Genomic DNA, 14,032 nt, shown 5'->3' with positions numbered 1-14,032 from the left:
GAAATAGTGAAATCAGATAAATTAATAGCTGAGTATGCTTTATCAACATTAAAAATAAAATAGAGGCAGAAGATGTAACATTTAGTCATGGCTCATGGAGGTAAGATGGTCACAGCTCCTTGACTCCTATGGAATCTGTAGCTACAAAGGTCATGAGAATGAGTAGCTTGTGGGTCGCTCATTTACATAGCAGCTGGAATAGTCACACTTAGAACTGTTTTCAGTATAAGCTAGCAGTGGCGAGTGTGCTAGTGAAAATGTGCTCTGCTTCACAGTCCTGTTAGCACTAATCTACCCCCTCTTAATGGCGAGCAGAATTGAATGCACATATCGTAGTTGAATCAAGAGTTCATTACCACTCATGTCAAAATTGCAAAAATAATTCTATACAATCATGTTATAAATCAATAATCAGGGATTTTATATACAATATATTATATATGTAACATATCATCATGGGAAAATACACTTTATATATAGATAGAACATAAATAACTAATATTTAGGTAGGGCTACAAGCAAAACATTCAAGATCAGCTCCTCACACCTAAAAGGCACTGCTGGGTCTAGAGAGGGTTTATTTCAAGCATGCGCAGCAGACAGGCCCTGCCAAGTAAAAGTGCCTGGCTTTCCAGGAACCCACTGCTGCTGCTCTTCATTCAGCTGCTCTGCCATGAACCGTTTCAGAGTTTCCGAGGTGCCCGGGCGGAGCCAGGGCTCAGTTGCTACAGAGTTGGATCCATCCTCACCCAAGTGTCTCATGATGTCATCAGGGTCGACCAGTGAACTCTCGTCATCTACAGGAGGCAAAAGAGACAAGTCGGGTGGCCCGTGACATACACAGTGAACCTATAGTCCAGCCCATTAGAGCTCTGCATCTCTTTACAGAATCACAACTCCTCCCCACAACAACTATCCCTTTGGCAGTAGGAGTAGGAGCCCATGCATGAAAGGGGCTCTGTTGAGGGTGGGGAGAAATAAACTAACTCCATGGCACTGCAGCTACAAGAACTTTGAACTGTACCAAAGGAGATTCTACCAAATATGAAACGTTGACTGTAGAAATATAGACTATCTTATTTCGTGTCTGTTACCATTAGGAAAAACAGTGGACATGACACAAGACTTTAATTTAGCAGAGTTTGGGGAATACTTGTCCAGCCTTATAGCACTGATAAAGGCATGTCAAAGGTCATTCGGAGGAAATTACATCTGCACTAGTCTAAAATGGCCCATTAAGAGGGGACTTGTTCATTAGCCACATCCTGATGTTACTTAAAGTCTATATATTTGACTTAATAAATATAAAATATGAAAAATCTGTCTTCCTACCCTGTGATGTCAATTTCTTTTTCTAAAAAAAAATATGACATCTCCTGGCCTGGGTTAGCTCAGCAAAGGGGTGTGCACTCAGTTAATGGGCAATCAGTCCACATCGTACCACAAAGTTCCTGTTTGAAAGGACAGCGTTAAAACAAATAGTTTAGACGTCGAGAATCTGAAAAGAATCTTAAGCTTTTCTATCTCTTCTCAGATATATATAGCCTTCTGAAGTATTAGTTCAAGTCTGATTCTAAAACAAAAAGCAATTTTAGGTACACATTAAGGGAAAATGCTTTTTCATTATCTTCACTATCCCATGTTTTCTACGATATGAAATGAAAAGTACTATTCCCTCAGTTTACCGTGTCTGCGTATTTGGTGGAAGAGTGTTTACTGGACTAGAGAGGTTAAAAAGTTGTGACAACAAAAATACTGCAATGCAGTTAAACAGACCAAAGACTTCTGTAAACAGGCCACCCTCCTAAAACAACCCTGACCATCATCCCAGGGACTGGCAGCCTGGGTTTTTTTTTGTTGTTGTTGTTTTTACAAAGAATATGACACAGGCTGCAGAGAGGTTGAAGCTGCCCTGTGCTTCATGGAAAGTTCCACCCAGAACCATTCATCGAATCAGCTGGTTGGCTTTGAATATTAACTGAAAACTTTTTCTTTCTTCCTGGTGCTGAAAGCCAAGTAAAGGTAAATTTTTCCTTATAATACTACAGACTTAAAATAAGATGTGTCACTTAAGACCCAAAGCTTCTGATCATTCCTTACTTCTGTGAGTAATTCTAAGTTGGCACTTTCCCTGATGAAGCACTGAGGATGAACTTCATACACACCACTCTCCTGGAGCTGTTTAGGTTCTGCTCTTAAAGGGCACCTTCTAGTGTCAATAATCTGCTGCAGGGTTAACCTCAAGCCAGGATTAGCAGGCTAGTTATGTCCTTGACAATAAAACTCAAAGGATTTAAAAATTCTCATTTCCTCCAGATGTTCACTAGTCAGTGAACATCTGCATGGTACCTGTGTTAGTGGGTTTCTTCTGATGCTCATTTAGTCTTCTCATTCTGTCTTCATTTCTCGTTCTAAGCTGATCAATATTTACACTGGAGACAGATTTTAAAGAGAGACCATCTGGTGGTATGTGGAGCCGACTACTATCCTAAAAGAGAATTTAGAAACACTCCCAACAATCAATCAACATAGTTTTACCCTGGATTAATACACACTATGAAGAGCAAAAGCGCAGCATATGGATCCTGTCTCCTGTCTTTGCAAGGTCAGGTGAGACTGTCAGGGCTAAGAAGTAGCATTGTGATAACATAAATGCTGGCAAGCTGAATAAGGTTCAGGAATTACAGGGCACAAAAGGAAAACACAAACAGTAGTAGCTGAGGGTTAGTGCTCAAGATAGTGTGTCACTGCCAGGACAGACACACAAAGCGATAGAAGAAATTAATCATGGTATTTTTCTTAATAAAGACCAAACAAAATGCAACAGGGAAAGAAAACAGTCTTTTCAGTGAACAGTGCTAGAGAAATAGTGTCTGCATGCTAAAGGAAGATTCAGACTCTAGATCCCATATGCAAAACTAGCTCAAGTATATCAAGTAAATCGTCATGGTTTTATATTAAACTAATTTCTTATGTAAGACCATCAGAAATCCAAATGATAAAACTGGCAATTTGGACCTTATTAAAAGTTAAAACATCTATGCTTCAAAACCACCAAGATGATAAAGAACAATCTTTTTAACAGAAAACATTTGCAAATCTAACATCTGAATGAAATGTAGAAACCCTAAGTTTCACCAGTGAAGATACTACACACAATTTAAAAATGGATAAAGGGTCTTCAAAGCAGATCCACAACCGGCTAGGAAGCGCATGGGATAGTCTATGACATGGGCATTTTAGTTGCAAGCAAATGGAGAAATAGGAAATTCATATACTGCTATAAGTTAAAAATGTTTGAAAATGGTGACCATGTTTTGGGAAAATCCTTCAAAATGTTCAATTCATACAGTGATCAAATAATCCAGTAATTCTGTTAGGCACACACTCAAGAGAAATAGGTAAAGCAAAACAAAAACCCATATGAGACTTGTACATGAATGCTAAGAGCCATCTTAGTCATGACAGCTAACATGTGACACTAAGCCCGGTATTCATCACCTATCCAATAAACGAACAAATGTAGTGTCTACACATGCTCTAAGATGGATGGCCCTTGAGGAAGAACAAGAAATATTTATATGAAATATGCAGGAAGACAACATGGACCAACACTGATTAGTAGTTACCTAGGGCAAAGAAATGTGTCTACCTGATAAGGCTAGCCACGCAATGATGCTAGTTAGCAGACGGTTCTTGAGCTCCTGACTACTAGTGTATGTCCTATAAATGGGAATAAAGAGCTTCAGAAGCTGTCCAAAGTTGTCTACCCAAAGAGGAAGGATACCATCAGAACATGGTTTGTTGAAGCCTCCAACGCCTTGTATTAACTACACTGTAAAGCTGTGGAAAAGAACATGGGTTTGAATCTTAGCCCTCTTACCTATTGGGAAACTCACTTGACCAAATGGAGCTGCCACCATATTATGTTATTTCGAGGCCAACAGGCTTATGATAAACGCTATTGGTTGCTTTGTGTGGCTTCACTAAAGCCCATATATAGAGAATAAGATAAAGGATGAGGTACTAAGGTTAGCATTTGTAGGAAAGGATAGCTCTGCCATTTGCAGAGATACGTATTTACCGTCATGAGAGCTACAGGGGCACCACAATAACAGCAGAACCAAGACTCAGACCACACCCACTTTTCAAAGCAACCCTTGAATCATCTAAACTGAGATGCGGAGGGAGACAGTCATACGTACAGAGTCTAGTCCTTTCAGTTTGTTCCTCCTGCGCTCCCTTGCAGAGGGCAGCTGTGGTGGTGGAGGGAAGGCCTCCTCTTCAATGGCAGGGTAGGTTTCACCATAGGCACCTAATGGGGCCACACAAAGAGATCTTGAATTTTAGAGCTAAGGCTCGAGACTCTGAGGTCTTTTCTTTAAGTGCTTTATGGAGATGCTATTTAGTATACACGTTCAGTGATTTCTTCAGTGAAACTGCAGTTGGACCATCATGACTATCTAGAATTTTCACCATCTCAAATAGCTCCCTACGCTCACTGGCAACCACTCCCCAGGCCCAGTCCAACATTCTGCCCCCTAAGATTGCACAGAGTGGAATTCTACAACACAGTCCTTTGTGTCTGAGGCTCGTGCGCATATCATTATATGGATGCATCACACTTGGCCTCTGCACTTGCCAGTTGGTGAATATTGCTACCTCGCGGCACCTGAATGACACCACTTGAGGAATCTTCAGGTCCATCTGTGTGGACATGATTTCTTTGGGATGGAAACTAGGAATTACTGACAGGTGTTATGGTGACTGCTCAGCATTTTGTGTGGCTGCCAAACTACTCTCAAAAATGGCTATACCACAGCAGTGCACACTCACAATCTCAATACTCAAGAGGAGGAGGATCAAAGTCTGAGGTTGTCCTGGGCCAGAAAGAGAAATCCTATCTTAAAGGTAGATCCACGCGCGCGCCCGCACAGACACACACACACACACACACACACACACACACACACACACGGGAGGGGGTAGGGGGTAAAATTTAACATAACACTGGTAAATTAAATACACTCACCAATAAAAGCACTATCAGATTCCAGTAATGAATTTTTTAAAAAGTCGTTAGTGTCATCTCTGGGCTAAATTTAAAAAAAGAAAAACAATAGTCACATGTTAATGGCCAAATTTTTAGTCTGGAGTAGGAAAATATGTCACACTAAGAGACAGCGCAGGTGTCTACTCTAACCCCCAACAAAACAACAAAGAGATGACTGGGAGGGCTGGTTCCCTCCTAACAACCACATTCTAGTATCCAGACAGCCCCACCAAGACTCCAGACAGCAGGAAGGCCTGATTTCACCCTGCTTGAGAATGACATTTACTAACTCCTTACTGCCCTCTTGTGGTTGTCCATGAAAAACGTTAAGCATTAAGTGCTACCGAGGTTCTGTCTCTTGAGTGGGTCAGAGTAGTCTACTTCCTAAATTCTTCCATGCTAGGAACTGGGGCTATGTTACCAGTTCTGAAACGTGGGTAGATGACAGTCCCATGGAAAGTAGGAAAGATGCTGTCATACACACACAGCAACCTCCACAGGCACACTACAGGCGCCGGATGACACACTGTAGGGAAAACCATGAGCTTGGGCTTACTGTAGTGAGATCCCAAGTGGGAAGTTGTATGATATCCACTTTGTGTGTTATTAGGAGCCTACAACTTCCATGTGATCTCGGCACTGATCTGACATGCTACCGATGGATTAAGGCAGTGAGTTCACTTGCTCCTGCTGACTTTTTTTTGTACACCTCACTCTTCCATATAGTGAACTAATATCTCCTCTGACCACCACTGAACTCCTGTGAGTCTGCTCTCCACGGGAGGCGTCTCATCACCCACACTGTGGATGGCCCGCCTGCTCCCCGCTCACCCTTGCTCCAGCCTCCTCTGCTCAAGTCTTCCTCCAGTTACCTCCCCCATAACTCAAAGTCCAGCCGGGCCAACCCTCCAGCGTCCATTCCTTCCCAGCAGCACCTCAGCAATGTGCCCCTCCTCTCAGAACAGAAGACAAGCCTCCAGGGAAAAGGGATTTTTTTTTAATACTCTCCAAGACTCCTGTACCCTGAACACACAACAGTTTCTGGCCCACAGAGCAAAGATACTTGTTGATTCAGCCTTCATACAATGTCACTTCAGGTAAGAGTAAGGTACCACACTTGTTTATCTTCTGCACTGCCAAATCCACTTCTGCTGCTAACAACTCTGCAACCAGTGTGGCCGGGCTCAACAACAGAGAACTTGTCAGTTCTATGTGTTATTTCCCTTACCCTACCGTCACCCTGGCACACATTCCTATTTAATAGACAGTATACGGAACTTACATGCCAAACCTATCTGGACCTTGTAAATAAATATTGAGTCTTTGAACTGATCCTCACAATAAGCACTGGGAAACTGAGGCATAAAACTTAAACAATCTGCTCACCTCCCCCAAATGACACAGCTGACGACACCAGCTCAAGCCACGTGGGTGTTATTCTTACCCACTACAGTCAATTTTCTCTACACATCTTAGCCACAGATCTTTAGACATTGCACTTGCAACTTAAATTACGTTTTAAATATAAAGAAGAATAGTATGGACATGTTCAAAATCTAGAATACTCATTTAACATAGGCCCCAAAATCTAACTTGAAAATGTGAATTGACTTCTTACCATTCTGTGCCCTTGTCCTTTCCCGTTGTAGACGGTGTCCAGATCAGCTGTAGTCAACAGAATAACGGGCAGACATTTAGAGAAGTTTAACAAATGGAATACATTTCGGATCTCCTATTGCTAGCTTCTACTGAAAATTATTTCTACCTCACACACCACAACAGTCTTAGAAATGATGCTACTTGCTCATTAAATCTTGTATCTATACTGGTAAATGACTCACTAATAAAATCTTTGTGAACTATGATATATAAAAAAAAATGAACACAGGATTTCTTCTTTAACCCTCTGTCTTGCTCCTGTAGTCTCTGCACAAAGCCATGCTTAACCAGGGGTTGGAGTACGCTAAAACTGTGGGCAGCCAGCCCTAGGTCAGTAGCCCAGGCATCTGCAGCACAGCAGCTTTCCCACATGGGAGTAAAGGCTGCAGTGATGGCCCACATCCTTCCATCTTCATGACTTAGGCAGATGGATACTCGCAGTAAGAAATACCTGTACCTATCTGGGAACCATGTTACTCTTAGATCCCACAAAATCAGACTTTTGACACTTAAAATTCTGTACCATGAGGAGGGATGCTGTCTATTGTACAGTGATTGTCCAAGTCTTGATCTACGAGCTCAGCCTAAGGGAGTCAGATCACTTACTCCTGCCTGTCACACCTCCCGAGGTCAGGGACCTTCCTTGGATTCTGCAAGCCATATCAGTCCACCAAGAAATGGTCTCAAGTTTCCAAAAACTAACAAGATCAAGCCTAATGACTCGTTTTCTTTGGCCACTCTCAATGGCCTGCAGGCTGGCAAAGAAGTGGGATACAGGTAAAGCCACAATGTCCATGTGTGCTCAGGAAGGCCCAGGGATGCTGAGACGACGCCACCCTACCTCTGTGCGCACTGACCCTGTGCACCTGCAAGCTCCATGTGGCTGCAGGCTTAGATCCTTTACGGTGTTCACACCTGGCCTCTGAATTCTCTATCATCAGCCCCTTGAGAGCGGCAGCCTAGCTTGCTGCCCACCACATCCTGTCAGTGTCCTAATATCATTGGACTAGATTTAGATAACTGGAGAATTATACAAAAACATACACTCAAATCTGATACTCCACAGATTTCTCTCTCTCTCTCTCTCTCTCTCTCTCTCTCTCTCTCTCTCTCTCTCTCTCTCTCTCTCTCTTTGGTTTTTTGAGACAGGATTTCTCTGTAGCTTTGGAGCCTGTCCTGGAACTAGCTCTGTAGACCAGGCTGGCCTCGAACTCACAGAGATCCGCCTGACTCTGCCTCCCGAGTTCTGGGATTAAAAGTGCGCACCACACTGTGAACAGCTGTATCCCAAGAAGGGATACATGATGGCCCTTACTGGGCTAATCAGAGCACGCTATGAAATGAGTTCCTTTCCCAACTCTATGGCAAAAGGCTTACATGAACATGGCCTGCCTGGGATTGAAGTCAATTCAAGAGACAGTAAAAGCCAAAAAGGAGCCGGGCGATGGTGGCACACGCCTTTAATCCCAGCACTCAGGAGGCAGAGGCAGGCGGATCTCTCTTGAGTTCGAGACCAGCCTGGTCTACAGAGCTAGTTCCAGAACAGGCTCCAAAGCCACAGAGAAACCCTGTCTAGAAAAAACAAAAAAAATAAAAAATAAAAAAAGCCAAAAAGGCTGGACAGAGTGGCACATGCCCATCCTAAGAGCCCTCAGGATGACGGCTCCAACTTCAAAGTCAGCCTAGTCTTCACAGTGAATTCCAGGTCAGCCAAGAAGATAGTCTTAAAAAAAAAATTTTTTTTTTTTTAAAATGCTGTCAAGAGGGCTCAGTTCACTGATTTTACAGGACAGGAGTTGGTTCCCGGCACCCAACTGCCGAGTTTGTTTCAGGGATCCCACATACTATTCTGATCTCTGAAGGTACCTTCACCTATGTCCCCCCAAATATAAATATATATGTATGCATGCATGTATGTATGTATATTATATATGTGTATATATACATACATGTGTATATGTGTGTATATATGTATATATGTGTGTGTGTGTGTGTGTGTAAAAAAGGTTTCATATATATATATATATACACACACATATATGAAACCTTTTTTAAACAAATCTAGAAAACCAACTCCTGAACAGCTGGAGAAAGAAGGGCCACAGAGCCATCTACAGCAGCAGTGTGTGCAGCGCCCGCGTGGGCAGCAGCGGCGTGGGCAGCAGCGGCGTGGGCAACTTACCTCCTGCACTGTCCTGCATTTTCAATCTGTTCAGTCTCTTCTGCTGCTCCCGGAGCAGGGCCTGCTGCTGAATCTCTAAGGTGTGATGATCTCGGGGAGGATCTGGGTACAGTAATTTCAGATCCACTCGTGTTTCTGAATCTGGTGCAAAAATTACAGAACTAAGTTAAATATTGTTTCCAACTGAGATTTAGACAATTCTAAATATAAAATATGGAAGCAGGCATCCGAGATGTTGTTAAGAGAATGAACAGATGAACTGGTTTATGATTAAACAATGAATGAAATTAAGTTAAACTTCTGCCTTTAGTTCTAAAACTGCTACCAGTTCAAGGTTACTTGGGCTAAACAGTGAGTTCTAGCTCAGCATGGCCTACAGCATATGAACCTGTCTCAGAAAAAAAAAAAAAAAGCAGGGGGCTGGAGAGATGGCTCAGTGGTTAAGAGCATTGCCTGCTCTTCCAAAGGTCCTGAGTTCAATTCCCAGCAACCACATGGTGGCTCACAACCATCTGTAGTGGGGTCTGGTGCCCTCTTCTGGCCTGCAGGCATACACACAGACAGAACACTGTATACATGATAGATAGATAGATAGATAGATAGATAGATAGATAGATAGATAGATAGATAGATATTTAAAAAGAAAAAGAAAAAAAGCGGGGGGTGGGGATTAAAATGACCTATCAAGCCCTGAAAAGGGATTGAGAACAGCTGCGTGTGCCTGAATGACCAGTGCGAAGGCTGAATTTAATGGTCACAACGGTATCGACTTTGACACTCTGTATAGGGTGCACTGTGGGAATGTAAGGGATAAGAGGAAGGGAGGGGAGAACATGTGTAGCCAAGGACTTTCAGGCCTGTGAAACTGTTCTGTAAGATCCTACAACAGTGAGTACATGTAATCACACAGCTATCCATGCTGAGAGAATGCACACAGAAATAAGCCCGAAGGCAAACCGTGCGCGTTGAGAGAGAACGCTATATCCATCAGGCTGGTCAGTCCTCACACTGTGTGCCTCTGAAGTGCAGGTGGCCACAATGGAGAGGCTGTGCATGGGCAGAGGCAGGGATCATATGGGAACTCTGGGCCTTGTTGGGAGCACTTCACCAGACCCTCAGCTTCATCACCAGCATTGGAAAAAATTAGGTAGCAATCTTGATTGCAAATCAGAACCTCAGTCAAAGCACATTACAGCAGACATGAAGTTAGAGGACACAAAACTGATGTTCCCTAATGAAAAACTTTACATAAACTTGGCAGTATTATAATGAAGTCCCCAGATCAAGCAACTGACTGCTTATGTGATGGGCTTTAACCTGTCCTGCCCCACGATGTCACCTAGAGTGTAGCAGAGTCAACATGGCAGCTTAGGCTCACCTCTCTCTTTGAGCTCATTGAAGTCATGGATATTCTGAAAAGTATTAGCATCCAAGGCCTTCAGCGATGGTCTTCTGACAGGAGCTTGTACCCGATGTCTAGCCATGTCAAATATGTCCATGGGATTCCTCTCTCTTTTCCTGGAAATGACAAGCCATGATCAATATTCCTTATGGCTTGGAAACAAGGGCACATCCAAGTCACTGTAAAAGCAATTTGGCATCTTTCACCACGGTTATTACATAAATTTCAACAGTCCCGCTCTGCTGATCCCCTGTGCTAAAACCTAAAGACTTTATAAGCGCATGATGTCACCTGCCTGCAACTCTAGCATTCTAGAGTTCAAGGCCAGTCTCATAATTTAATGTCAGCCTGAGCTACATGACACCCTGTCTCAAAAAAACAAAGATCAGGCATGCTACTTTTTAGCAATTGGATTTTAATGCCTCATCTATAAAAATCTGTGCATTTGAATCATGCTGTGAGGAGAGAATTAAGAGAGATGTGAAGGACCGTACACAGTACTTGCGTGAATCCGGTATCTGTCTAAAGCAGAAACTGCGCACAGAACATGCTTCCGATGCTCGGCTCCACACTGAGGGAACTGTACCGTGACTCTACAAAACCCTCCCAACAGCCTGGGCTATACAAGCTCAACAGTACTCTAGGGGTGAACATGCTGGGCAGCTCTGGAAGGAAGCTTTCGCTAAGGGTTGGCTGTTGTCATCTGCCCAAAGGAAATGGATGGAGAATGGAAAGTCGCTCTGAAAATAAAAACTAAATACCAATTAGTACTTCCTTCAACACTGGACCCCCTCTCTCTCTCCCTCCTCTCCCCTCTCCTCCTCCCCTCGCTCGCTCGCTCCTCACCTTCCCTCTCCTGTCTCTCCTCTCTCCTGTCTCTACCCCACCTCTGTGACACAGGGCCTGTCTGTGTCCCTGGCTGGCCCGAAACTCGCTATGTAGAACACATTAGTCTTGAATTCATAAAAGATCTGCTTGCCTCTCCCTCCCAGCATTTCGATTAAAGGATGTGTGTCACCAAAGCCAACATCTATCTTTCCTTAAAAAAAGGAAGAGAGAGAGAGAGAGAGAGAGAGAGAGAGAGAGAGAGAGAGAGAGAGAGAAAGAAAGAAAGAAAGAAAGAAAGAAAGAAAGAAAGAAAGAAAGAAAGAAATTAAGTTATAGTCATAAACAATTAGACAGGAAAAGCTGGGGTCCTTTCATGGGGTTTCCTTTTCTCTCAGGGAACGTTTCAAAGGCACAGCACAGCCCTGCCACAGCTGGCTCAGATCCCTGCCATGTAACTAGGAGGACAATTTGAAATAAAGCTCTGAAAAGACCTGTATCTGGTTGCTATGAAGGAAACCTCTGAAAGCAGAGCCCTGCTGCAGAGAGGGGCAGCGGATCAGTACCCTGGGAGGGCTGGAAGTTGCGGGTCCAAAGGCTAACGGCCTTATCTTGGGCTAAGGTCTGGGCCTCTGGAGCAGCATTCCTTGCCTCCCTCTGTACAGGAACACCTTGCAACAATAGATAAAAGCCTTTTTGCAATCATTTAACTTAGCAGAACACTAGTTTCTGTCAACCCAAGAGCTAAGGATCCCATCAGAGCACCTCTTAGACCTGTGAAAAAGCTTCCCTGGGCTACTCCTTCTCTGATGTACCCACCAATGCATTTTAAATTTACCTTGATGTATGACTTTCTGTGATCTGTAAAACTATAAAAATGTCACGAAGCTGTCTCCACATGAAACAAGGAAACTTAGGGTAACCTAAATCTGTGCTCCCAGGCCATGATCAATCAGAAATGGTTCCAGAATAAACAATTTCTTATTCCTTTAGGATGAGAGCTGTGGTTTTTGCACTGACAGCAGCAAATCTACAAAGACTCATTAAGACAATCACCAAAAGAAGCTGCTGGTAGACATTTACATTGAACCCCTATCAGCTTTCATAATACTAATAAGTAAGTAAGAAAATTTGTTTACAATTAGGTTGTTAGATCACATTTGTATGTGGTCTATATCTTATTTGTTCCGTGCCCGACACATGGGGAGCTTGATAATGCAGTAAAATGAAGAAGAAATTCTTTTTATGAAGCTGCTCTATGACATTAGAACAAAGAACCAAGCAATACATGTCTCTATGGTACATATTAAAAATCCTATCAGTAATGTGTTTAACAGACCACTGTCGAAGTTATCGTAATTCCAACCCCTGAAAGTTAAAATTCAAGGCTCACAAAACTTAACCCATGCCTGTCTTTTTTAAAAAAAATATTTATTTATTAGGTATATAATATTCTGTCTGTGTGTATGCCTGCAGGCCAGAGGAGGGCAGCAGACCCCATTACAGATGGTTGTGAGCCACCATGTGGTTGCTGGGAATTGAACTCAGGACCTTTGGAAAAGCAAGCGATGCTCTTAACCTCTGAGCCATCTCTCTACACCCCCCCCCCACCTGTCTTTACTCTGATAGAGCTACCTGACAGTACTGAACCATATGGTGAGGGTCAGCATCGCCAACAACACAGTGCTGTGTGCACTCTTGGCAGCATGCCATGGGAGAGCAGCTCCTCGGTAACGTTCCCCAGCCTGTCCAGTCAGAGGGCAGCTCACACACTCTCACGCTAAGGAGTACAAAGAATCTCTGGCCAGGATGGAGAAACTTTCAGTCATGAAAAACAGGCTGAAAAAAATCCAAGACCAGAGGTGACAGGGAGCCATGAAAACAGGACACAACACTGAGACTCGTATCAGACACCTGGACAGAGGTCACAGGGAGCCATGAAAACAGGACACAACACTGAGACTCGTATCAGACACCTGGACAGAGGTCACAGGGAGCCATGAAAACAGGACACAACACTGAGACTCGTATCAGACACCTGGACAGAGGTCACAGGGAGCCATGAAAACAGGACACAACACTGAGACTCGTATCAGACACCTGGACAGAGGTCACAGGGAGCCATGAAAACAGAACACAACACTGAGACTCGTATCAGACACCTGGACAGAGACAGGACATTAAAAAAAGAAATCCAGAAAGGATGATTTAAATAACAATAACATTTCAATGTTGTTGTGTAACAATTTCTTCTCAAATGGGGAGCCCCTTAAGCAGGAAGGTAAACAGCTTCAAATAGCTCAAGGAAGTCTCTGAAACTGACCAGACTCACTAGGCCCCTCCCTGTCAGAGTAAGCAATAAAAGCCAAGGGAACACAGGTACAAAGAAGCCACTCATACACAGAGGGGCAAAAAAAAAAAAAAAAAAAACCCTGAGACCAGCCCAGCCCAGCCGCCCAGAAGAAGCTGAGCTGCCTGGAAGAGGTTCAGAATAACTGAAGCACCAGGGAGGACCCTTTGACCTGCCGAGTGGCCTGTAGGTGCAGTGTGCTCCAGGATCCCTGCTCTGTGACACGGGCTGCTATGTTGGGTGGCTTTGGTGATGCAGCTGTCTGTGCGTCACTTCTGCTCCGGTAAGCAACCTCAATGAAACTCACTGGTTCAGAAGTTGTACATTATTGGTATCTGTCCTCTGGACTGTCGTGGGCTCCCAATCTGGGGCGAGCAGATGTGCGTGTGTCTCCCCGGTAAAAATCTGTCACACAACAAATGTCAGCCTCAAACATATGCTTGTAATGCTTAGATATTAATGACGTAGAGAGCCAGATGGTGGGAGCCTAGCTGTACATGTGATGTTCCCAACTTTTTTATCAGATTATCCCCAGACAGAAAGCTTATTTTTAAAGGAAAG

At 43.5% G+C, this 14,032-nt stretch overlaps 1 protein-coding gene across 16 annotated transcripts in view; it reads right to left on the bottom strand.

Annotated features, from left to right (window-relative positions):
- Nucleotides 1–455: 455 nt before the first annotated feature.
- Nucleotides 456–14,032, bottom strand: part of Cspp1 (centrosome and spindle pole associated protein 1) — a 112,563-nt gene continuing 98,986 nt past the window's right edge. For all 16 annotated transcript variants that reach the window (XM_075971365.1, XM_075971352.1, XM_075971355.1 and 13 more), the window contains 7 exons: nt 10,273–10,412; nt 8,895–9,035; nt 6,672–6,718; nt 5,033–5,096; nt 4,206–4,315; nt 2,350–2,488; nt 456–797 (listed from right to left, as the gene is read on the bottom strand). In XM_075971365.1, coding sequence (XP_075827480.1) covers nt 583–797; nt 2,350–2,488; nt 4,206–4,315; nt 5,033–5,096; nt 6,672–6,718; nt 8,895–9,035; nt 10,273–10,412 — 856 coding nt within the window. In that variant the 3' untranslated portion in view covers nt 456–582. The remainder of the gene's footprint in view (nt 798–2,349; nt 2,489–4,205; nt 4,316–5,032; nt 5,097–6,671; nt 6,719–8,894; nt 9,036–10,272; nt 10,413–14,032) is intronic.

This window comes from Microtus pennsylvanicus, chromosome 5, assembly GCF_037038515.1.
Source record: "Microtus pennsylvanicus isolate mMicPen1 chromosome 5, mMicPen1.hap1, whole genome shotgun sequence".
Taxonomy (NCBI): Eukaryota; Metazoa; Chordata; class Mammalia; order Rodentia; family Cricetidae; genus Microtus; species Microtus pennsylvanicus.
The sequence above is the reverse complement of the archived record's forward strand: the minus strand, read 5'-3'. Positions and strand labels throughout refer to the sequence as shown.